Source organism: Apteryx mantelli, chromosome 9 (genome assembly GCF_036417845.1).
Source record: "Apteryx mantelli isolate bAptMan1 chromosome 9, bAptMan1.hap1, whole genome shotgun sequence".
NCBI lineage: Eukaryota > Metazoa > Chordata > Aves > Apterygiformes > Apterygidae > Apteryx > Apteryx mantelli.
In genome coordinates, this window is record NC_089986.1 from 12806531 (window position 1) to 12832088 (window position 25558).

Consider the following 25558-nt stretch of genomic DNA (forward strand, 5'->3'; position numbering starts at 1 on the left):
TTAATGTAGGTTTTAAAACTTTATTTCAAATTACCCCTGGTCTTCTTTTATATTATCAATGTGCTAGGAGTTCACACTACTGGCAGAATACAGGCAATTTAAAATAAAGTATACACATTTCAGACATATTTATACTTAACAGACTTAGAAATTATGGAATGTATTTACAGACATACAGCATGGGATGAAGCTTTAAAATCCTTTACTCTATTAATTACACGTTTACACTGTTTTCAGAAATAACAAAATTAGACCGCTTTGTAAAACACCACAATATCTATACAAAAGACTGTTTTAGATGTTCAAATCAACCTTGAAAGTCCTCTGCTTCTAAAAACAGTTTTCAAAGAACCATTTATAGTCATAAAAGGCTAAAAATACCACTTGCCATCATGTCACTATTGAGAACAGAGATATTCTCAGTACTGTAGAAAGTTGTTTCAAATTGGTTTTAAACAGGCCACCAAGGAAGAGGCCTCAGAGAAAGCTTCCCCCTTCACAAGGGGGAAGAATCAAATCCCCACTGTTTCGACCTGATCTTTCCAAAACTCTCAAGGACTCCTAAGTGCCAGCGCTGCTTGATTTTGAGTCTGTAACATTGCTGAGCCTCAGATGCTGTTCGGTGCTCGACATCATTTCAGGAAGGATCATAACACAATGGAGTTAGTATATAAATACTAGCAAGCACTAAACACTCCAACGGATTCCTCCCACGCCCTCCAACACAAATGCCCCAGAAAGGAAAGACAATTGCCTCTTGCTTTAGCACACAAAGTAAAATTTTACACGTGTTTTCCTTAAAATATTCTTTTCACCGGATACAGCAAAAATTGCACATAAATACACCAAACAAATCCCAACCCATTTTGTTGCAAAAGAAAACTGAAGTGGTTTTTGGTATAATATGTTAAATAAACCATATGACGAAACTTCAGGCTTAGATTTTTGTCCTAAACATCTGGTCAAGATTTAGTGTTTGCCGGCACGAAAATACAAGATTATAAAGTGAAAGTAACATGACCACTATACATCAGGAACTGCCAGAGTGCGTGGATGCTTGGAAGCATCTAAGTGATATTTGGGACAAATGCCTGCCCATTCAGGCAAGCATTGCTCTTTGCATAAAATTCAGCTGCTGTGTGTACATGCTCATGGTACACAAGAGTAGCTGTTTTAACCAGACACACCAGGAAACGGCCATTTCTTGAAGTCCAGATTCAACTCCCCACCCCCACCCCGTTAATTCCTAAAAACGAGTATTAATGAAAGGTCAAGCTTCCACCAACCTGAATACTGCTAAGTTTCACTTTCTAGAGGTGCTGGAAGCTGGACTGGAGCAAACACCACACCCTTACAAGTCTACAAAGGGAACCCCCTTTTCTTAAAACGGATACATTTAAGTAGTTTAAGAAGGGTGTGCTAATTAAGTAGCATGCCCACGTATGATACAAATGACCTAATGTTGAAAACTAAGATAAATTCAATGTCTTCTCTTAAATTATGCACAGCCATAGCAGAAACGTGTGGTCTGCACTGTTGTGAGTGGCAGAATCTTCCATTCAGCTAACTACAGCAGAGACCTCAGTGAAAGTTTTCTTCTTACATTTTTACGTAATCCCTTCAGCACTATCAGCAATCTTTGCAAGTGAAATTCAGTGAAATACAGGACATACTTCGGGAGGAAAGTATGTCTGTATGGAGCTGCTCTCCTCCTCTGTATTGCAAATTATCGGTGTGTATAGATTTTGAAGAGTTCACGGCAACCCGCTTACCCATTAGGAAAATAATGTTTCTTTTTTCAAATGCACAGTTCTAAATACCCTTCACGGGGTCTTTTACGCTTGCAACGTGATCAGCCAATGCCAGTAAGAGGCAAATCAAACAGGGAAAAGCCCAGCTAAGACCAGTCTTTGTCAGTGCTCCCACAGCAGCTTTACTTCAGCAAAGGTGACTTTTAGCTAGCTTTTTCCTATTTCTTCTCCTTCCTTCATCCCCGTGAAATCCTCTTGGTATATTCTGGTTCAAATATATTCCATGATAGAATATCTCCAGTGCCTGAAGTTGGTCTCAGACCCCGTGCACTACATATTTGTGGCGTAACACTCTGGGATACTTTAAACACACCAGAACCTAACAAGAGAATCGCATGGATGGAAAACGGGATTTTGCAAGGTCTCTGGGGGGAAAAAAAATATATTGTTACTGATCTGGTAATAAGCCTGGCCTAGTCAGTGGGACCAAAGCACAGAAAACTAGTCTTTGTTTTGCAGGTTGACTTTAAAGTAAAATGCAAAACTTGGCTGGTGTCTCTCCCATTCCTGTATTTTCAATTTCAATTTTTGCATCAGGAAAGAAGGGTGAAGTAATGGCAGTTCTGTAAAATGAGTGCATCTCTCTATTCGAACACCGATGAAAAAATGGCTTTTTTTTAAAGCCCTGTCAAACCTACAAATAGAAGCTACCTTTTTGCAACAGATTCCCGCTTTGATAATACGCAACCCACCTACGGAAATTCAGTAACTATGTTCTTAAAATCATTAATTTTTCAGTGGCTGGGACATTCACCAGTGTTGGCACAACTGTACAGGATGCTCCAGCCCCTGCTAAAAAATTTATTTAATAATGGGTTTCTAATGATTAGCAGGGCAGGTTGCAATTGCAATTCTTTGCACTGCAGTGAAAACAGGTACATGATTCTTGATGACATTTAGTCACCCTCTGACAAAACTGCTCAGTAACTAAATGCATCCTTATGTGACTGGAAGGGGGAGGTGAGAGGAGGTAGAAGGAAGTTTCCTCCACTGATGTTGGAAAAATTTCCAGACAAAGACATGTTAAAACCCAAACAAAAAGTAAACCCAGCAAAAATGCTAATGTGTTTAATACAAATGGAACTGTTCTGGTTTAGTATCTTTTACTAAGATGTGTGTTTCTTGTGGAGATACCATGCAGTACTTTTTTTCCCTTGGGGGGCGGTGGTGGTGGGGAACAGGACAGGGACTCGGTTATTTTTCTTCAGATTTTAAATACTGAGGACATGCCAACATAGGATACAGCTGCATGAGGTTCAGCCCTGTGATGAAACCCTCTGCAACATAATTTTAACCTGTAATCCTTTACATATAATGGAAAGAGCTGGTGTTTCTTAGAGGCAAAAGAAACTCCCTTTCTTTGAACCCTGTGGGGAAGGAAAGAACTCTCATTCCCCATATGCCCATTGCAACAACATCCTTCTAACACCTGAATCCTCTTAGGAATCATCTCACTTTCCAAACTGTACACCAATGTCTTCAAATCTACAAGGTCAGTTCTACAGCTGGCTCCAACAACCAACCAGTGGAACTCCCTGCCCTCCTCACAATAAACTTCGTTTTATAAGGGGCAAAAATACTGATAAAAAAACCTGCTATTGGAAACTGTTGTGATCTCCAAAAAAAGTGGAGAAATGAAGCAAAACATTCCTGTCAGGAATCATGGAAACTCATTTCCTTAGAACAGAGCTCTGTGTGTTTGGATGCACTGCATGGGCAGTAAAGTCTTCATGTCCTTCTGCTTAGCCAAGGTAACCCAAAAGGTCCCGGAGGTCTCTACACAGCAGACAAGTGGTGAAGTTGCTGCTGCTTTGGGGGCGCCAGCTCCAGGAGCGCCTGGACAGTCACAGCTACCTGTGTCAAACCCTTCTCTTCTAAAATATGTAGAGGCAAACATAATTGCTCCTGAATGGGGAACAAAACAAAGACAAAAACAAAATGGATGAAAAACACTCAACTGAAAAGAAAAAAAAAATTAAGCAAAAAGAGACTGAAATATGAAATGTTATGGACAGCTAACACACACACACAGAAGTATGAAATGAAATTTCTGCTTGTGAATAAAGAACTGTAAATGTGACTACCAAGAGAGGAAGCTTTCAGATAATCAGTGTGTTTACAATATCAGCCATCACACAGAAAGTAAGTATAAATAAGGAGAATTTCTAAAAAGGATTTTGGGAGAAGAGGGAAATAACACTGTCCTCTATCTTCACCCACACTGAAATGGTAGCAGTTGATGAAACCAAAATTAGACTAACTTAGGAAAGGGGAAAGTGTTGATTCAACATGATGAACCAGCTGCAATGTAAACAGTAGGAAAGGAACCATGGTTTCCCTCCCAAAACACAACTGGCTTATGAGGGAGTCCTCATGCAGCAAATCTTGTTACGGAAAACAAGAAAGCAAAGACCTGCTTTTAAAGCAGAGACTGAAATAGTAATACGTGTGACAGAAACACTGTGCAAGAAGTCTAAGAGGCAACATTATACTGAAGAGCAATTCTCATTGCAAGACACATTGTCCATCTGAAGTCCTTCAGCCCATATGTATGAGTTGATTTCTATCACCACAAAAATTCTTGGGAAAGGAGGAAACAGCAGAGAACACAAGTTGTTTTATGGAAGAACAAAACAAAACAAAACAAAGATTTGCTTCTGTGTATGACTGAAATAGCCTTGATAATAAATGTAGAAAATGCTGTTTCTCCTGTTCAAGACAACAACAAATTGTCAGTATATTTAACGGCAAATATCCCTCCTGTAATATTTAAGAGTCAGTACAACTTATTCATCTTTCAGAAGTTCACCTGTTTAACAGGTTACCTCAAAAATCATTCGGAGGAATAACATGGATACACAAAATACAGAGAGTTTTCAAACTGTTTATTAAGAATTGTGCTATTTTCAGTCTACGATGACGTTAGAGCCTGCACAAGGCCTTGGCTCTCCTCACTCCACAACAGTCATCCCCGGACAGGATACGTGTGCCAACAGTCCTCCGCATCTCTAGTCAATAACCAAATTTGTCCTCCCTATAAAGCTACAGCAGATTTTTTTTTCATGTATTTCCACAACAATCAGCGTTTCTTCACTCCTTGCACCATTACTGATCATTCATGTAAAAGAAAATCTTCAGCATAAGTGATGGCAGCCAACACTCTTCCCACAAAGCTCAGGGTGGAGAAAGACCAAATTAACCCAGACTGAAATCCTCACAGTAAGACAGAGCATCAGGCTGAAATGTGTTTTTCTTCCACCAATTTTATAGATGTTATTTTGGAAAAAAAAAAAAAAAGTTCTTTTTGAGAAAATACCTGTAAACTTGACTGAATAAGTCTTATCTTTTTACTTAAGTAGCAAATAAATAAGGTGAAAAGCTTTGGAAGGACTCCATACCACATAGAGAGTCCTGACAAAATAAAATTTAAAAACTGGAAGGCACTGTTAGGGTAAAACTTTACCCTTGCTGCTTTTATCACAGTGTTCATTAGAAGAGGTTAAGAAACACAGGAACTGAGTTCATTTTAGTTCATATCAGTAAACAGTGCAAAAATAGCTTATTTAAAAATAAAACAAGCACAGTCCTGCCAAAGATCCCCTCTCTCCTCAGAAATGTTTTGCTTGGACAGGACATTTTGCATCAGTCACAGTGTGCGATTTTGAAAGAGGGACTCAACTCCTCTGCTTACTCCTTTGCTAAACATCCGTTTTATGTTACAAGAGCTCGTGAGATCCGTGTGCCTGTAACAAACATTTTTACTGGTAGCGACAGCATTTGCAACTAAGCTCCTGTGTATCTTAAACTGTGCTTCAGAGTTGTTGCCGGGTTAATGCCGGAATGCTGACACCACGTAAACTGGGCTTACGAGCCGGTTACTGCATTTTCAGATATAAGAGAAATTTGTTGAGAAAACCCTCAGAACAGCCATGTTACCTAACACTTACCTGTAGCTGAGCTCTGAACAGAGTTCCCTGAATCGGTCTACGCTCTGAGGAGACATGGTCTTTTGCACATGACACTAGGAGTGCCCTGACGTTCTGAGGTGTCCCTGAGAAATACATTAAAGCACCAGGATGCAACGGGGAGGGAAAAGCTTGGAAGCTTAATGGAAGACTACCTGAGTTTTGCAAAACAGCGAAGAGTGTATGTGCAGCCAGGGCTTATATCTCTGTAATCACATGATGAAAAAGTTTCCAAAAATGACAGGGGAAAAGAAGGGATATGGAATAAGCATGGTTTGGGGCATCCACAATCAAGTGGCAACTCAGGAAGTTTTTCTTAAGTTTTTATCAAGTCTTTAATCAAGATCACAGTAAAATGCCATGACATTCTGTGGCATCTGAAGGAATATTAAAGATTTTTCCTTCTGCACCAGAATTCTTTTTTTCCTTTTTTTTTTCCTTTTTCCCCAAAGCTGGCTGAAGAGCTAAATTTCTTTGAATATTTCCTGCTTGATCTGTTATGAAACTGAAGTAGCTCTGGATTCACAGACAGCTACTTTAAAAATCCTGACTCAAAATAAACATACCAGAGTCTACAAATGTGAGAAATCAAATACTCTCAGAAGCAGGATAAAGAATTGTGGGTAAGAAGAAAAAAAACAGTAAAGCCCTGCAGACAAGCTTATCAGACCATGTCTCCTAAGACTGGGAGAGCTAATCAAGAACACCAAGGTGTAAAAAAAAAAAAAAAAAAAAAAAGAGAAGAAAAAAAGAAAAAAAAGTTTTGCATCCTTCTCTAATATTTTTCACCAGATAATCTTGAAACAACGGACCAGAGTGGGTGCAATTCCCATTCCACAGATGGGGAAATGGAGGCACATACCCACATCGCACCCACATGTCCTAAACTCAGTCCCTTGCCTTAGCCTGTGGACAACACTTCTCCCCTTGTAAGCATTTATCCGCTACATATCACACAGCAAATACAAATGTGAATTATGTTACAGGCAGGCACATGGGTGTACCAACATGTTTACACATTGTACCTGCCACCTCTGTCCCCTAAGTGGAAAAGAAAGCACTTCATACACACAGTCTTGACAGAAACCAAAATCCTTTACCAAGCGCTGGAGTGATGGAGGGAGGAAGAAGCAACACCTTCTTTCAGCTAGAGGAGAAAGACCCAGCGATAGAACATACAGAGTGTTAGCATTAGAGTACAGTAAAACACCACAAAGCCCCAAAGCTGAATGGAAAGGGAGACAAGACTGGATTCTTCTGAATCTGTCCCCAGGGAAAGAAGGGTCTCAACTGTTCTTTTAACGCTGAGGTTTAGCTGCAGAATGTCAGAAGGGGAACAAAGATTGTCCTGTCCAAAGTGTGTGAGCAGGAAGGGAAAACAGACAGAAAAAAAAAAGTCAATTAGCCATACGAACATCCACGAAGCAGTCAGTCATCAGACATCTCAGATATACCCTACACATTCAAGGAGTGTATCCCAGCTGGTTAATTCTCACAAAGGAATCTGCAAGACTCTCACTCCAAAGAGCTACCTTAATGCAAGTGTTCAGTGTTCAGTGTGTTGCTGCCTGTCACGTGTACAACTTGAACATGTAAAACCCTTTTTTGTTAAAAATTAAGCAGCTTACACATGCCTTAGTGAAAACCAATATTGTTTCAGGGGAAATAAATTGGCTGCAGGTTTTTGAGACGCTGTTGGCACTGAGTACTCACCAACGTTAAGATGCTGCATGCATCTTAATTAACGGAAATAGTACAAAGGATTATTTATGTGTAATTGATGCTTGAATGTAGTATTCTGCAGAAATATCTAGTATTAATCAAAGCTTAAGTGTTCTATAACTATTACCAGTATATCTTTTGCCTCCCTTGCACAGAGGTAACTACGTAAATCAACAAAATCTAGATGCACACATACCATATTCTGTTAACCATCGGTTTCTTTTCATGCAAGGGCTCTACTGGCAAAGTCCTATAGAAATAGCTGCTCTATTGTGGTGCTGGAATAGGAGTCTAGCTCTGCCTGTAATTAGCATTTTCTAAAAGTAGCTTCTTACATAAAGTAGCCTGTTCTCTTAGAAGGTAAGTATTTCTACATAGATCCATACTTTGAAAAAGCCTTTTATATTTGTAATTAGAATTTAAATGAAAGGAGATACCTGCAGGCATCTTTTCAACAAAAATATATTAGGCTGCCATGCCACTCTTTCATACAGATATCTTGCTTTCTCATCTCAGTAGACATGTAACGTAGACATGTGAGAGTAAATTTAGAGTTCACGCGGGGGTTTCAGTAAGCTTCCCCAGAGACATTCTCCTTGAACTTTTTCAGATTAAAGCAGGAGAAATGAAAAGAAAAAAAAAAAAAGAGGATCTCAGGTAGGAGGTGAGTTTTTAATGAAACCAAGACAGATGTAGCACAAGTCTATAGGGGACTTTTTGCTGGGGTTGGTTTTTTTTGTTTGTTTTTAAATGTAGGTCATTTCAGTGGTCTGCTTTGCACTGCAACCTCCACAAACAATTACATCTGCATATCTGAGGGAGCTATAAACTGCGGAGCTGCGATGGAATTGAATAACTCTACCTCAGAAGAATTTGTTATGCAGTCCTGCCAGAAGTAAAAGTCTGAAGTTTCTTAGGGGAAAAAGAGAGTGTAGCACCTCAAAACGCTAATTATCCCTCATGTCCCCTACCACGTTCCAATGCTGTGCACCATGGAGTCATGTGAAAAGGCTGGGCGACTCAATAAATATGCTACCCTGAACTTCCAATGGCTCAAATCCTGCCTGCAAGTAAAGCTATCAGGGACAAACCCAGAAAATACTGCGCTGGTGACTAAAGAGCATAGCTTTTAGAAATTGTTGGGAAATGAGTCACTGGGTCTACTTTTCCCTTTCACAAAGCAAAAGAAAGAAAACGGGACCTAAACCAGAAACACTAACACTTAGCAGTTTAAGAAACCAATCCAATTAATGCACTAGAAGAAAAATAAAGCAAAACATGACATGTATCAAAACCATTTGCACTGAGATAGCTGCTAAATAAAGCAATGGCAAAAGGACAGGACAGCATAAAACAGGATAGTTGGACTCCAATATGTTACTTCATATGTTTCCACTTCATAGCTCTTCCAGTTTCAGAAGGGGAAGAGGAATACCAGAAGATACTGGAATGCTACCACTGGTACATAACACAAAGAATTAGGATCTATGCAAAGATAGCTACCATCAGAGAAAAGTGAATAATACCGTGGCTTCTTGGTAAGGCAGTAAAAATGTTCACATAGGAGGATTAGTCTGAAGGCACATCAAAAGCTTTGCGATTAAAGTAAACATGCAAAACATTATCCAAATTTTACTCCACTTTAAAGCTACTAAATATCTAATCTCCAGAAAATTCAATTATATTTGTAGAAGTACACTGCAATTCTGCAAGACAGATTCAAACTGCATCCAGTATCATGAATATGAGGCAGAGCAGTAAATGAATCAGACCTATGACAAATCAACTGTATCTGACTTCATTTTGCTCTGGAAGACAATGTAAACCAAATCTGACCTATACAGTAAGATGTACCTTATTCCTGAACCTTCTAACCATATAATTATTTGGTTTCCACCAAATCTCTCAAAAAAGGTTCTGTTTTTTTGAAGCATCATACAGAACTGCACCTGAAGCAATATCAGAATAGCAGAAGGACGTACCTGAGGCACTCCAATCCTTCTGCAAGCTTCCAAGAAATTCTCCACATTTCGTCTGCATTTTGCCATTGTAAGTTTAGGCTGCAAAGAAGGAAAGGAGGAAGGCATAAAGTATTCTTAATTGGCAGGATATTCAGAGATTTTTTTAATGTAAATAAAATTCTTAATAAATCTGCTGGCCAAAACCATACCACGCTGACATAAGCTTGTCTAATTCAAACCAGGCTCTGTTGCACTTTGTTTTTCTTCAGAAAAGCAAGCCCAAATTTCAAAGCTAATTTAAAAAATACTAAGCTGGATGTTTTAATGAAAAGACAATCCCAACCCATGCAAAATTTGCATACAAGGTGTTACCTAAAACAGGCTAACACTTTCAGTGGCTGCAATATGCTAATTTAAAAAATATATTTTGAATGAAACGCACGTACATGGCTCCAGTGTTGTGATTTCAGAGCAATTTCTTGGTATGAGGCAATCTGGAGTCTATTCTGGATTGCCACATTTTAGAAATATTTCAAAGTATATTTCAATTAACAAAGAGATTAAAAGAGGCTAGATGAAACCGGAAAATAATGGAAGAAAACTGGAATTGAAACCTGCTGCTCGTAAGCCTCTTGCAGATGCGTTTGATGTGGCTGTTTGAATTGGGTTCCCTGGCATTTTTTCAAGAAAATTTTTTTCCCCACATAGTTAACTTTTACACCTCTACACAGACATGCTGCCGCACAGGCTCTGTCTTGTTTCCACTCTTGAAGCCTATTCTTTCCTTATTAAAGGGGCATAAGCTTCCTGTTCCTTTGTATGAGCTACCTGCAGTCCACAGAGCAGCAGGCAGCAGCCTCTGTGGGTTCAATACTTTTCAGTAAGTGAGAAAAAGCAGACTGGTGGCGCTTCTGCTCTGTCCCCTCAGTCTGCCATACTACCCCACCAAGCAAGCAGGTTAAAGGCTAGGGCTGACTTCTTTCTCCCGAAGGACGAAGGGAATACAAAGATCACATTGTGGACTGAGGCATGACATGATGCCTCTTCTGCTCCTGGAGCTGTGCAGCTACAGGCTGCCTTTTCCTCGAGATTTATGACAAAGCCATGATTTAACTCCTAACACAGCTTATTCCGACAGTACATAAAACTGGGCCATTGAAAAGATATTCTTTATAACAGGAATCTGCTGAATGGTGGCTGTATGTTTTTTTTTTTCTTGAAGATTCCACATTCTGCCTAAAATGTTGGCGTGTCCAGTTAAATAGTTCTCAAAATAATGAGGACATCTGCCTCTTCACATAAGCCCAAGGGAAAGGAACCACAATGACATAGTATGCAGCCCTGTAAGTGCCAGTTCAAATTCCACTGACACAAGGACTGAGGCCAAAATACGGAAAAGCAAACAACACGCATGCTATAACTTCTTCCCCTAGGAATAGTCTTTGTTTTTTCCCCCCCCCCTCCTTATTCATACAATTTTAAGATAATGTGAATGAGTGTAACAAGCAATTCATCTCTCTGTACTGCTTCTGAGTAGCTGACCCTAAATATTTTCACTGAACTTTTTGGCTGCCAAAACCAGAAAGAATTTATCTTGTTGATAGATTAGGTAAATATTCTGTCTCTACTTCATGGTTCTCAATCTTTCCCTAATTCTGTGCTTTCCTTACATGATTCACAGTAATGCACCTAGAAATACATCATCTTCATCGCTTCCCCAAAAAAATGCAGACAGGCAGGGTAAGAGAAATAGCTTCCCAAATTTTCAAACTTCTCTGTGCGCTTCCTTGCTCAGATAACAAGGGAGATTCCTATCCCCAGATACAAAGTAAGCTATTTTTCCTGTTATCACACAGGTATGCCTGGATTTGTTTTGTTCTAGGAACTCTCCAAGCACATGCAAATGGAGCTCAAGTGTGCTCGTCTAAAAATCCTACACAGAGGAATTTATACTGCTGTGAAGTGGACACAAGAATCAATTTGGATTCTCCGCCTGTTCTTGCTGTCTTCTGTAACAGGCTCCTAATCATTTGTGGAGAATACTGTATATCCTTACCATCTGCTCTCCTGAACTTCTCAAACCTCTTGATCTTCTGAAATATCCTTTTGCAGTTTGTGTGTTGAACCGTCTCTTATTTCACTAGTTTTCAGGTTAACATAGACAGGACTTGAAAATGTTAATATCATCTTAAAATCTGTGTTAAAAGTAACTTTAATTGAAATATATCCCAAAATATATTTTTAAATGAAGCCACACCTTTTTTGCTTAGACAGACCAGGTGGTTATTGGCTTGGGGGATGGTTGCTCATGAACAGAGGAAGATGCTGAATGGAGCACTTGCCTGATTACAGAACAATGCTGGATATCATTTTGGACAGCTATAAAATACTGTCAACATTACATACTTACAACAGCAGGGGAGGGGACGTGAATGCTGGGAACAGATCGAGGACGCACATGATTAGCTAAATGGCACAGAACAACACCATCGGTGAGAGCTGCTCCAAGATCACTGGGCAAGGATACCTTCAACCGTGATTCAATATTCTGTATAAAAACGAACACACATGCACAGAAAGTAAGAGCTGCTTTCCTCCAACTATTTCATTCTGCCGAACATTTTCTAAGAGGCAGAATCACTTGCATTCCAACTCTTTCTCCATCCTCATGATGTATTTCTGAACAACTTTATTTCTATGTACCACCAAGAAAGGCTCTGTGCACCACCACGGCTGAGAGCTGACCACAATTTGGGAGCAGCTGAACTCAAAGATAAACAGAGCTTTTATTGCACAGCACAGGGGGCTAATGCAACCATTATACAAACATAATGTAATCAGGGTCTAAGAAAAGTAATCCACATCCTTCAGATTCTCAGAAAATGGCTCTACTAAGGGAAGTGAAAATAATTGTCTTTGTGGGTTGGAGGAGAATATAGCTAACAAAAGCCAAGATAACATTTTTCCCTGTAAAGAAAAAAAAAAGAACTACTAGGTATAAATAGTATAAAAGAATGAGGTAGTGAATGTATGGTGTTATGGGAAGAGTGAATACAAATTCAGTTCAGGTTTTTATCCTATTTCAAATGCTATATGAATTGCAGTGTCTGTACGAAAATTGTTAAGTATAAAAAAACGAATTAAGCTTACCTAGGAAGTAGAGCAGGAGACTTAATATATAAAAAGCATTCTGAGATAATGCAAGAATGCTCTACAAACAGCACCAAGTTTTTTTTGTTTTGTTTTGCTTAAGGGAACTTGCTATATTGCCCTTTCTTTAAAATTCATAAAGAGGAAGAACCCTCTCTGTCCATCTGGGAGCTCACAGGCTTTTAAAATCAGCTTTAACAAGTAGTAACTCTTTTTCCTTGAGAAAGCTCAAACAATTAATTATAGCACTTCAGGAAATCCCTTCACGTTCTCCAAAAACAAGCCTGGAGCAAAGCAGAGCAGTACCTTAACACCATGTGGCATTTTCAATATTCATTTGTACTGCCATTGTACCTGGCCACCAGCCAGGATCCTGGTGACCTGAATAGCCAAAAAGCACAAGCATAAGGTACATCTGTATCTCAGATATTCTGCACTCAACTAAGGATAGGGCAAGAATCAATAGATGGATCCAGAGCACACAAGAAAGCCTCGCAGTCAGTATGGCTGGCAGCAGTCTCAGCACTCCGCCTCCTCTTCTGTGGGCTTTACAGCAATGGGGATTTTTTTTTAAGAGATTAAAAGGACGATAGCGAGGTGGCTTTTCAGCAAGTTCCTTACAAGCATGAAGGGTGATAAGGAAGAAAGCACATGTTCATTTTAAAAGTGAAGGATCACTGGGCAGTCAGGAGTGAGAGTCAGTACAGTATATTCTACAGAATTTGAAAGCTGACTATCCACCATGAAAAACCAAAGTGAACACCACTTCATGCAACTGAAAGAAACAGACTGTACAGCTGCCATTTAATTTTGGTCAGCTGTTCAGTGTATTGGTTCACTGAAATAAGTCCAAAACACAAGAACAGCTTTAGCATGATACATGCAATGCATTTCCTAAGATGTCCATGTACTGGTTACTGTCAGCATGTACCTTACGTAGTTGCTCTATTAGCTCCAGCTCTTCCTCACGTTGTTTGGAGTATTGTCTTGCTCTGGGGTCTGCAGAACCATTAGCAGGAGACAAGGCACAGGTGGAAGATGAAGTAACAACTAAAAAAGGGTAACACAAAGGAAAGAGAATCACTAAGCTTGGTTTGGCTGACTGTCCTTTGTTGCTGTATTACACGTGCACACGCAATGTGCCAGGGTGGGTACAGCACATTCCTTTTCACAAATCTGTTTCCTTCATTGGATTATTAACCTACCAAGCTAACGACCTGCTAATCTAAATGAAGCGTTTCTGTAACAGATCTTCCTTTCTGTTTAGAGTTTGTTCTTTCCATTGGCTAATATTCATTCATAAAAAGAGGACAGATTTTTAAAGATGAAATATGTTGAAAGAGCTCAGTCTTCCTAGAAAAATTGTAATTTTATTATGTGTTACTATACAAGTAAACATATCAAGCTGCCTTCGTAACTTTTTGGAAGCTCATGTGGCATTTCCTCGATATCCTTCTAGGTGTAAGCACAAACCCTAAGAACAAATTCCCACATTTACATAAATATGACAAAAGAGTATTTGACAACTCTAAATAATTGCTTATTCAGAAAGTACTTATTTTCAATTTAAAGCCAGGTACCCACAAATGAAACTCTAAAACTAGTTTGATGATAATGATCTGAAGTAACAGAACAGTGCAAAACCTAGGTAATGCAGTTGTTTATATAATGTAACAAAACCAGGTTGTTTCTAAACTATATAACCTACCTTTGTTTGCTTCATCCCTGACAGCTGCTCGGAAAAGGAAACTCTCAGGTCGCTGGGAAGGGTTTCTATAGGAAGGCGGGGCTGCAGGGCCAGGATATGGAGGGGAAAGGTGGACTAAACAAATGTGGAAAGGCACAGGAAAGGAAAGGAGGAAGAAGGAAACGGTTAGAGTTTAATAGGAAATGGGTTCAGCAATGTGGTAATTAAAAAGAACAAAACAAAATTTTAATATAATAATGGCAAAATAAAATACAGCCATGCATGATACAAGCACACGGCAGGAAAAGGCACTTCCAAGGACACTTGCATGCAAAGCACATTCCACATACCACTTCCAGCAACTGTTCTAACTGGTGCTGAACACATCTGTAGGACACAGCCTATATGAAGGCCTGAAACAGCCAAACCCTACTCTCTCTCTCTGAGGACATGCTTCACCCCTGTTGTTGTTTACTCATGTGTTTCTAAACAGACACAAATAACTGGATAGATTCTCAAACACAGCAGTACCACATACAGAGGTGGGAATCTATGCTCCCTGCTCTAATAGTACAAGTGTGCAAGCAGGCATTTTAATCTTATTTTTCAGACATGACTTCCTTTCCCTGTTACCTGTCTGAGTGGTAGGTGAGCTGGGAGAGATGGTCGATCTGTCATCACTCTGTGGACAAAAAAGCAAGAGTATAAATGATCCTAATTTGGAAAAGCTGTGACTAACTTCTTGTTTACTTTGTTTTTAAAAAGGCTCCATCCATCTAAATATGTTTCAGAGAAAAACAGAAATGTGAAAAACACAACATGTTGTTCTCCAAGTCTCATCTCCTCAGAAAGTTACAAAGTTATTTCTTTTGCAGAAATTGCACAATTCTTCTTTCAGGAAAAAGAATTGTGAAATGGCATTAACAGTGCAGTGACAGATCTTTGTTTACTCTTCCTTCCAACCAAAAGCTTTCAAAGTATCCTTCGCTAAGGAGACACTGAAAAACAGATAATTAAGTATACAAAGAACTTGCGTAATAGCACCACTGATAAGACTACACAACCTCTTCTACATCTCTGCTAATGCAAAACTGCTGTTTACTGAATTTCACTCTCCCTAATGAAATACACTGTGGTTTTATTACAGTGCTTGCATAGACTTAGGATTTCTTGTGATGAATGCATTCAGTATAGCAGTTTCCACAAAGGAAAAAGAAATATAGGATAACTAACTGTATTTGGTGGTAAAAGTAAGCTGGTAAAGAATACAATAAAAGTATTTTTGATTAACTCAACTTGGTCATGAGAAAATCATCTTGTAAATAAAACACAACATCAAAGATGACTAAGAACCCCTCAGAACAGAGACTGGTTAACACGCTGTTACGATTTAGGCCTCCTGTAGACACAGCCTAAAGCTAAAGTGAGGTAATATCTACTATAATTTAACCAGGTAGATCAGATTCATACCCTACCTGAAACTTTTGATTAGAAGCTGACAGACTAACACCTGTTAAAACAGATGTGTGGATCCAAGAGTTTTTTGTTGGCTTTACTGGTGAATGATAATAGCAAGAGATACCTTGACAGTTCTGAAGGTAGAGGCATTAGGCAGGGTAGTAGCACAGCCTTCTTGACTCAACCCTGAGAGTGACTGAACACAGAAAGAAAGAGAAGGCAGCAGTAGTGTTAGCAAACAGTTGACAGGTCACGTGCAGAGACTGAACGCACTAGACAAATTAGAAAGGAAGAGGTGGTCACAATCTCAGAAACACTCAACGGGCAAAGACAGGAGTAACAGATACTTACTAGCCGAACTACAGTTAAAGCCTTCCTATCCTCCTAAACTTTCTGGCTAATAAGCCTGGGAGGTGGCGTGTTTCTTCTACACACAACACAGTGACATCAGAAACAGAACTAAGAACAATAAATGAGGTTGGAGCTTCTTTATTAACACAGTGCCTACGCCAGCAGACTCTGGCGCCAAAAGGAAAGTTTGCCCTACAACAGCTCATCCGAAGCCACTACTCAAAATAAATAGCTTTCCTTTTAACACATTTCAAACACATTATGTTTCAAACATATTATGCAGTTTTAGCAGGCTGTTTTCTCATTAACTTTGTGAATGCAGAGATACCCACATCTAACAAGCTCAAGACTACACCAACACTGTGTCTGCCCCATCCCCTAATGCTGGCCTTTGTGAAGTACAAGCACGCAAAGCACACGCAGTTCTGGAATCTAACTCTCAGAGAAGATGTCAGTGTGAAGATTTACAGTGCTGTCACGAACAAAGTGCTGCCCAATTTCAATTAGAACCAATGCCCAACAAACTACTTTTCACGTGTCCAGAATGGGAGCTCCAGCCTGCCAACACACACGTGTCACTGATGAGTGTATCTAAGGGGCCAATTCGGTCTCTCCATGAATTCCTCAGCCAATACTGCTGCTAAAGTACAAGGTCACATCAGACTGTGGGAAATAGTGTCAACTATGGAAGTCTACTGTCTAAACACATAACATAATGTTGTGTGTTACCCACACAAAAATGAAAACTCAGGAAAGCCCAAAGCAGGATTCTTGGGGTTCTAGATATCCCAGGCACTTGAAATAAAAATGCAGATGTTGCCTTCTGAATTTTAATTAGCATGAACTACTTTCTATCCCTCTGGTTATCAAAACCACACACAAAACATTAACATTTGAGGAGTGAATGACTCAAGAATGAAACAAAACTCTCTCAAACAGCATTCAAATAGCAAAGAGCCCCACTAAATAACACCTAGGAATTCTATGGGTGCAAGTCACACACTTGGGCTGTTTTAAAAGATTCACAGCTATTCTGCCTCTTCAGAGAAGTGCAGCCTGGAAGGCCTAGAAAGAGAGCTTATACACTGGGCAAGCCTTAAACACAAACATCTTTAGGAATCATGCAGACTTGGTAGCTGACTCTCAAGACAGCCTCTTCTCCACAGCAGTGTAGTGGGATTTAAAAAAAAAAAAAAAAAAGATAAGAGTTTCAAAACATCACTTGACTTAAGCAAATAAAACCTTAACTGCCACATGGAAAAAAACAAAATGAAACATTACAGACCACAGGTTTCTGCTAACTGAACTGTTTATTTCTGCATAAAAAGAACAAGACAACCTTGACACGGACTGACAAAAAGGAGCAGTCACAATTCACAGATCCCCCAGAGGGCAGGGGGAAGGGGGATGCAGCACACCACAGGGTACGACAACCACAACAGTAACACGCCGCATGCTTTTCACCTGTTTGCGAGTCCCTGGCCGCCTTTTAATGGTATTGGTGTTACTGTCAATCTCAAACACAAAGAGAGGCTCAAAGCCATTCTGCCAGGGACAGCAAGGAAAGAAAGGGAGGGAAGAGAGGAAGAAGTGAGGCAAAGAACAACTGTAAGAAAAGGCTGCTGCAACACAAAAGGAACCAGGATGCTGCAATTCAGACTTACACCACACTAGTGCACATGCTGCACTCGGTCGCAAGGTCTAGCCCTGAAGCCAGAGTAATGTCCCCTCGCCAGAAACAATCGGAGACGCAGGGTTTGCCAGAGCAGAGCCCAACCAGAAACCCGCACTAACCAAATAAGGATATTTTAAGCGAATTTGATTATTAAATGTTTGACTACAGAAATGGATGCCAACTGTCTGAGAGAAAACTCCAGGGCATGAGTTAGTATACTTCAAGCCCTGCTTACTTTACTCGTACCGTTATTATCTGTAGCACAGCGGTGCCTAAAAGCCTCAGTTTAGAGCACGTCAGCGGCTCCACGTGCTGAACGCCGCCATGACCATCCCAGGCCACGGCTGAGGCCGCGACAACAAAACACAACACGGGGGGAGCCCAAGGCAACAGCCACACATGGGTTGTGCTCGGAAGAGGTCACACCAGCTGCCTGGTGCTCATCAAGCCTTTCGTGGGCCTCACAACAGAGGGAAATTGAGAAGCCGTCCAAGAGAAAGCAAAAGATGGTACCTTTGGTTTTTTTTTCCCCCCACAGCAAACGCCTTGTAAGGGACAGTATGAGAGAAAACAAGGAGATATTTGGGGAAAAGCGAGTTCCATAAGCAAATCAAGGCTGAAACCATTAGCAAAGTCTGAAACCTTGATGTCTTCTCAACAAGTAATCTCAATTAATCTCAACCAAGGGGACTACTCTTGCGGGAGTGGCAATGAGGACAGGACTAACACAAAACTTTGGGATACATAACAAATCTTCTCCGAGAGGCCAGTGATTACATCCCTTCAGCAACATTTTGGCTAGTCTGGCTCTTACAAGCCAACACAAGGAAATCCATCTCAGGGCACGCTGAAGTACTACAACCAAACTCCACTTTGCTTCAGAGCACAGGCATTTGGAAGAAACATGCAACTGAAGTGAATTATTAATGTTCACAGGAGGGGCACGTAGCTGTTTCACGAGTTTGAACGCACTCTTCCAAAAGTTTTTCCAAATGGATGGAAATAATCATTTTAACTTTAATCCGTGATAAAGAGGCAACATACATGGAGAAGCCCAAAAGAAAGGTGACATAAAATTTAAGACGATGACTCACAATTTAAATTCTGCTTTCAAGGTTTCTATTAAAATACTGACAGAACCAGAAGAGAGAAGCAGCAAAATAAAAGACAGTCACCTGCCTTCTAACTACCCTATTACACTTGTTTTTGTATCTTTTCATTACATCTGAGGTGAAAACATTGCTTGGAGTGAAAGAAAAGCAACTGCTCCATTTATAGAGCTCTGATGTAATGAGGGAAATGCTGAACAAAAGGTCTTTTATTATATTTCTGTATAACATTCTACTCTGTGTTGCCACAAAGCGTTATTGCCACACCATAAAGCTAGAGCAATCAGTGGAAAACCTAACAGAACACAATTTTTTTTTTTTTAAATTAAATTATCTGCAAGTTCAAATGCCGAAAATAATTAGATTTTTGTGAGGTAAGGTTGGTACTAGCACATATGGTATTTAGGCAGAGAGAGAAAGACAGAGACAGAGAAATTATACCTAAATGGAAAACATGTACTGAAAACTCCTACCACTGAAGGGAGTTTCGATACGAAATGTCCCTACACTTCAGTGGAGGAAAAGATCATCCTCAAAAATAAGATCTAGCTAAATTTCAAATCCATAAGGGCAGGAAAAGTGACAAATGAAATGCAACAGAATTTGTAAGATAAAAGTAATTTCAACTCCTAGCAAATTAATGAACATTTTTTTGTTGCTGAACAAGTTTTTACTATAGGAAATATATTCATGGGAAAAAATGTTACAAATTCATGAGCTAGCAAGGGCTTACTGTTCCAGTTACAGTAATTGCTAAAAACAGCTGTCCTGGCATATGTCATCATTAGACACAGTATATATTTCCACTACAAAATAAATCTCAAGATCTTACTTCAAAAATTTGGAAAACCCAGTATGTCATATATTATTATAGTTAAGTGCTACTGAAAAGAATAAGGAATCAGAAGGAAAAAAAAAGAATAAAGAGATGATCATTTTCAAATCTGATTTAATATTTCCCTATCACCTTGCCACTTCTTTGTGAAAGGCAAGGATGTAACTTGAATAAAGACATAAAAGAAATCAACAGTGATGGAAGCCCCAAAAAAGAATTTCTGAAAACTTCAAGGCATGTATATAACCTAAAATTCAATATATTAATTTACAACAGCAATGGGATCACATAATCAAATAGAAACGGGGTCCATATGGGCATCTTTAAAACACATTTCCAAAGAAGAGTTCACTGACAACAGAATAGCAACACTTAACACAAGTCACTTCTTTTCTCTCCTGCTTCTTATTATATAAATAGGAAAGCATATTTTTATATACTGATTGTGATTTCTCTGAAGAGGCACATGCATGATCACAACTGAATCACTCTCTGGTATTATATGAGCTTTCTTTCTCTCTCCCACACAGTGCTAGTCAGGCAATAGCAGGAAAACCAAAAAATCTGAATAGAGAGACAGTAAATACCTTGACCAACATGTTCTGATGAGATGCGTTCTACCCGAGAGCACTGCCTAATGAAGGTTTAGGCAGATCACAGAAGCACATGGATTAAGAAAATAAACCCCAGGCATGCAGTCATGCAACAGCAGGCAAATCTGGTGATTTTTTTTTTTTTTTAATAGGCAAGGATTATGGCATTAAATTCTTTAATTATGCTATATCGCTAAGATACCATAAAGGAAGAAATAGCATAAAACATGAAGTGAATATATAAATGTTTTAATTTTTCTAGTGTCCAGAATAGATTATTTTTAGATTTTGTCACTGATAAACAATAAAAAGGTATGAGGAATATTGTATGATTTGTAGCGTTGGTATGTAGAGCAGTTTTTCCTCTGTTATGATATGGTTACCAAGATACCGAGTATTTCTAATCACTGTGTGCAGTATGTAAACAAGTTAAAGCAGAAGGCTATATGCAAAGCATTAAAATTATTTACTTAATATCGAAGAGCTCATCAGTTAGGATGCAAGCTAAACACAGGAGGAATCAAACTGGACCTATGAGAGGTGTATTTTGAATTTTAAAATCTGTTCTTCATTATCAGTAACTTCCTTCTGCTCTCAGCAAAAAGCTAAGCTGTCAGTATTTTATGGAAAAACATCACTATATCACCACGAAATTGCTGGCAGTACAAGCATCATAGTAGTATTCATGGTATCAAAGTTCATAGCCAAGCCATTTTCCAAAGATGGTCATGTTTTATGCTATTTAGATTAGCTCTAAAATAGTTGGTCTAATCTGAGACAATCATAACATCTCGTTATTTTTATGTTCTAGAATCTGCCACATAAAAAGGTCATTACGTGCAGGATTCTTACCACTAACAAGGCACTATCATCAGTATGCTGAGACCTTCTGGATGGAAAGGGACACTGGGAGGTGGGAAAGATGGAGTAATGTCAGAAACACACAGAATGACACAGTATGTGAACAGACAGACATTCTGGAATACGTATGACCCGTTTACCACATTTTGAGGCAGTTTTTCCACAGTTCCACACAGTATATGTAAGTAAAGGTAAGAAAGCATAGGAATATATAGCCACATGACCCATGGATTACAGTGTATTCTTATCACTTCAGGAACTAATTATTCTGCTTTCTGTGTTGTCTCAAGCAAATTCAGACAACTATGTATTCACAATTCTTACTGTGGTAGAACAAAGGACCCTTTGGAAGAGTAAGTTCAGAACAGAAGAACATTAAGAAAGCAAAGCAGCAAAAAATTTCAAATACTGCATGTTTGGGTAATTTTCAAAAAAAAGAATAAGTTGGAAAATGCTTCTAAAGTAGTATTTAAGTGTATTATGTTAAAGTTATTGATCTGATTAACACTGCCAGGTGAATTATCTTCCCCTGGAGGAAAGTGGGGATGGCAGGTAGAGAAAGATGTGTTACTATACAGAAATGTGATTCAGAAAGTGAATAGATGACATTGGCTCAGGCCTGCATATTTTAGAAGATTGAGCCTTATACGACTTTTTTCCCCTCTATTTGCTTATTACTTTCATTATAAAACTACACTAAAATAAAGCTGCTTTTTTTCCCCTTTGCTGATAACCCTCAAAATTCTAATGCTTAATTTTTCTGGAATAACTAGTAATCTAAACACAGTAAAATGGGAGAAAATTGATCACTGAAGGAGAAATGATTGTAACACAAAAACTCATCTGATACTCCTGTAGAAATTTAACTGTACTGCTTCCAAGGAGTATCTTAAAATGGAACATGGAATGTATTTTCCATATAGAACACAGAAAACATAAAAACAACACAATAAAACAAAACACTCTCAGACAGGCAATCTACATGAATACAAGGAAATAATACATTAAACTGGTCCCATAAGCAAAAATCCCAATGCTTAAGTGTGAAAAAAGTATGTGCTATAGCCCAGGACTGAAAGGTTCTTCATAATTGGGAAAATATTTTTGACCGAGAGTGCTAAGAGTTCAGATGCTGCCAGCCGTAGCGAAATTCTTACAGGAGTCTTACCTCACTATCCAGAGGACTTTGCTTCTGAGGACTTAAGGATGCTTTTTGCTATAGAGAAAAAGGAATAATGAAAGATCAATTTAAAAGAATGTGACAGAGAAGCATAAGCTCAGAACAAAACAGCACCACTTAGAAGTGTTTTAAAAGATAGGAAGTCTTAGTTTTTAAATAAAACAGGCATTGGGGAAATTTCAAGTTTCTTTGAGCTGAAACTTCACAGATACTAATTTTTTTTTTTTTGATTAAAAGCTTTTACACCATAGAAAAGCAACCCCCCGCCATCGTTGTTGCATATTAAGGATACGTAATAAACCCAAAATATAACCAAAGGAAGGAATATCATTGCTGAGAATAAAGTGCTCATGAATAACAAAGGCAACAGAACAAAAAACAAAAAAGGCTCATCAATGAACAAAATGCATCTTAAATGCCTAAAAGCCTTCAACTGAAAGGCTGAGCTGAATCTATAATAAAGGCAGCTTTTCTGCAAAGCATTGTCGAGGGGCTGAGATGAGCTGGTATTAAAGAAAAGCCTAGTTTCAGGCAGTTAAAAACCTTTTCCTAAAATAACATCATACATTGCACAGATGCAATATAATATTCTTTTCCTCTTTGCAGACCAACCTAATCCTAAAGTATTAACTGTAACATTTCTTGAATTTGTGATGCAAGATTTGGTTGGTCACCAGAGCAGTAAACAGCAAGACAAATCTAAATCAACTGGCATATGAACAAGCTTGCGTGGTAAACTATATTACGGGTTACAGGGAATTACAAAAGAAGAGTAGACTACTTCATGCTGGCTGCAATGAAAGAGAAAGCAGAGAGGCAGTGCCCACAGAGCAGCTGATGTGTCATAAATCTGCACTGTTCCTTTACCTGCAGATAACTTACTTCTGCATCATAAAATATGGAAATAGGTCAGGGAACATTATCTTCCTGCGTGTATGACTGCTTTCTTCTCTGCCAAATTTCTGTTTAAAATTCTTTGAGCTTTCCCAAATAAAGACTCCTCCTTCCTTATACCAACCCTGTCACATCTATAAAGATGAAAAACTGGGAGAATGAGAGGTCCACTGTGTAGAAACAGAATTCTTTACAACAAACATATTTTGGGTAAATCTATTCCCTCTTCCTCCCTAATTCCAGGTTTGTCCATGTTAAGTTATAGCACCAACCGTGAATGGAAGTAAATGCTGTTTCTCCAATTGCTTTATAAAATATCATGCATGCCCAAGGGTGCAATGTACAAGTTTTAACATTCTTCGTAATTAATATTCATTGAGGGACCAGAAAAGACAAAGGTTTGGTATCAAATGGGTATTAAAAGGAGGTACTTTAACAAAGTCAAGGACAGCTTCTCTCTGGATCTGTTTTGTTCTCATCCTCTCCTCCTCGTACTGAAGAACTGCTAGCTGGGCTTCCCGACGGGTACGCTCTATGTGCCTGTGGTGCAGCTCAGAGTCTGTATTAGGCACCTGGAACAAAACAACACACGAGGCTGTAAAGACAGAGCTACAAAGGGAAGGAAAGGTGGAATACGCAGAAACTGTCCGTGCCTTGTGGCTAAAGCAAATTTGTTTTTCTGTCAAGCTTATCCAAAAGAATTAAACAAGGGAGTTCAATGTGTTACCTGACTGTGGTGACTTGATAGAGAGAGAAAGTAAGGTGAATCAGCCAAGGGTCTGACAAAAGAAAAAACGAAGAGTAAGTATACTTTTTACCTTAAATATAGGCAATTTTTCATATATCAGTTGTCAGCAATGCACAAATCTCATTAACTCCAGAACAGCAACTATTTAGTAAGCTAAGCTGTTAAACCAGCTGCTGCAATAACGATCGATTCTGGACAACAGTTTCTATCACACTTCAGAAGCAGAGACAAAGTTCTTTTACAGCTCAAGATGTATCAATAGGATTGTACATTTGGCTTACTATATTGACACATCCAGTCCTCAATAACCATAATCTAGGAGCTGATTAAGTAACCAACTCAGGAACTTTTCATACGATCCTCACATAACGGAGCAGCTGGTTACCATCGTTATTTAGCAAAATGATAGTTTAAAAAAATTACTTAACAGAAACTACATGCTTCTCTTCCCTACCTCTCGGTCCTGTCCACAAAATTCCTTAGTACTTGGTGTTGCTCTCTGTCCTGCATCAAATTTAGAGTTTCAGGTCTTCGTAACTCATCAGTATCCCTGCAGGTAAACATCAGGTGGAAAGTGGATTGGCCACTGACGCATATAAACTATTGCCAGATTAATTTTTTTCTAGATTACAGCTGTTTGTAAAAGTAATTGCCTAGACAATTAGCTTTAGAAAACAAACAACACGAAATTTAAGATGACTGAAAAAGTTATGTTGCTATACCAAGTTAGATCCCATCTGCTGCAGTTCATCGTTTAAAGAATGCAACTTGCTTAATAAAATGATATTTAAATACACAAAGCTTCTTTCAAGACTATTTTCTGGTTATTATGGACCTTATACTGCTCTGGAAAGAACAGATTTATTATTATTTTTAAACATCATCTTTGACACTTTTAGAACAAATCTGTTCACTGATGAAATGATGACTTTCTAACTGTCAGTGATACAAGCCATCAAGGTCACCAAGTAAATAATAACCGATCTGTCTCATATCTATCACATCAACAGCAGAAGAGAGATTTTGCGGTCAACTGGAAGAAGGCTGCTAGCACCAAAACAATTCCTAAGGCCTACAGTTTATTGCGTGCTCTCTGCTATGTTGTCTCCAGGAAAGAAAGTGGATGGAAGTTGGAGTAGCTTATTCTGACAGCCTAAACTTCGCAACTTTTGCTCCTGGTGCAATTGTGTAAGAGAGAAACCTAACAATGCATTTCCAAAAATCACCAGCCCTGTTGTCTATGTGCGGACCAATTGTCTTGCCTGCATGGATGAGGTCAAGAGATGTGGAAGGTCCATATGCTACAGGTCTTCTCTGTCACTTAAGTTAGCACTGATGCACGTGACAGATCCATTACTGTGCTGTTCTGAACGGACAGGACTGGGCTCAACTGAGTGCCAAGAAGCAAGATCCATATTCAGATCAGAGTATACACCGCTCGGTTGAGTCAGGAATGCACCACAGTCTGTCCACAGGCACAAGCTGTATTTGCTGAACTGAATCAACTAATGTAAGTACTCTTGAGAAGAACTCTGCATTACATTCAACTCTTCAAGAG

At 39.0% G+C, this 25558-nt stretch overlaps 1 protein-coding gene across 4 annotated transcripts in view; it reads right to left on the reverse strand.

Annotated features, from left to right (window-relative positions):
- The window catches only part of LRCH3 (leucine rich repeats and calponin homology domain containing 3), a 71150-nt gene continuing 45592 nt past the window's right edge, over positions 1–25558 (reverse strand). The window contains exons 11-21 of one of the 4 annotated variants that reach the window (XM_067301763.1): positions 24455–24550; positions 23980–24031; positions 23684–23824; positions 22347–22394; positions 21170–21223; positions 14930–14978; positions 14318–14431; positions 13541–13659; positions 11870–12007; positions 9481–9558; positions 1–3716 (exon numbers count right to left, since the gene is read on the reverse strand). In XM_067301763.1, coding sequence (XP_067157864.1) covers positions 3588–3716; positions 9481–9558; positions 11870–12007; positions 13541–13659; positions 14318–14431; positions 14930–14978; positions 21170–21223; positions 22347–22394; positions 23684–23824; positions 23980–24031; positions 24455–24550 — 1018 coding nt within the window. In that variant the 3' untranslated portion in view covers positions 1–3587. Of the gene's footprint in view, positions 3717–6852; positions 7125–9480; positions 9559–11869; positions 12008–13540; positions 13660–14317; positions 14432–14929; positions 14979–21169; positions 21224–22346; positions 22395–23683; positions 23825–23979; positions 24032–24454; positions 24551–25558 lie in introns of those variants that run through there. The other 3 variants (XM_067301761.1, XM_067301760.1, XM_067301762.1) reach the window with 3 other exon arrangements.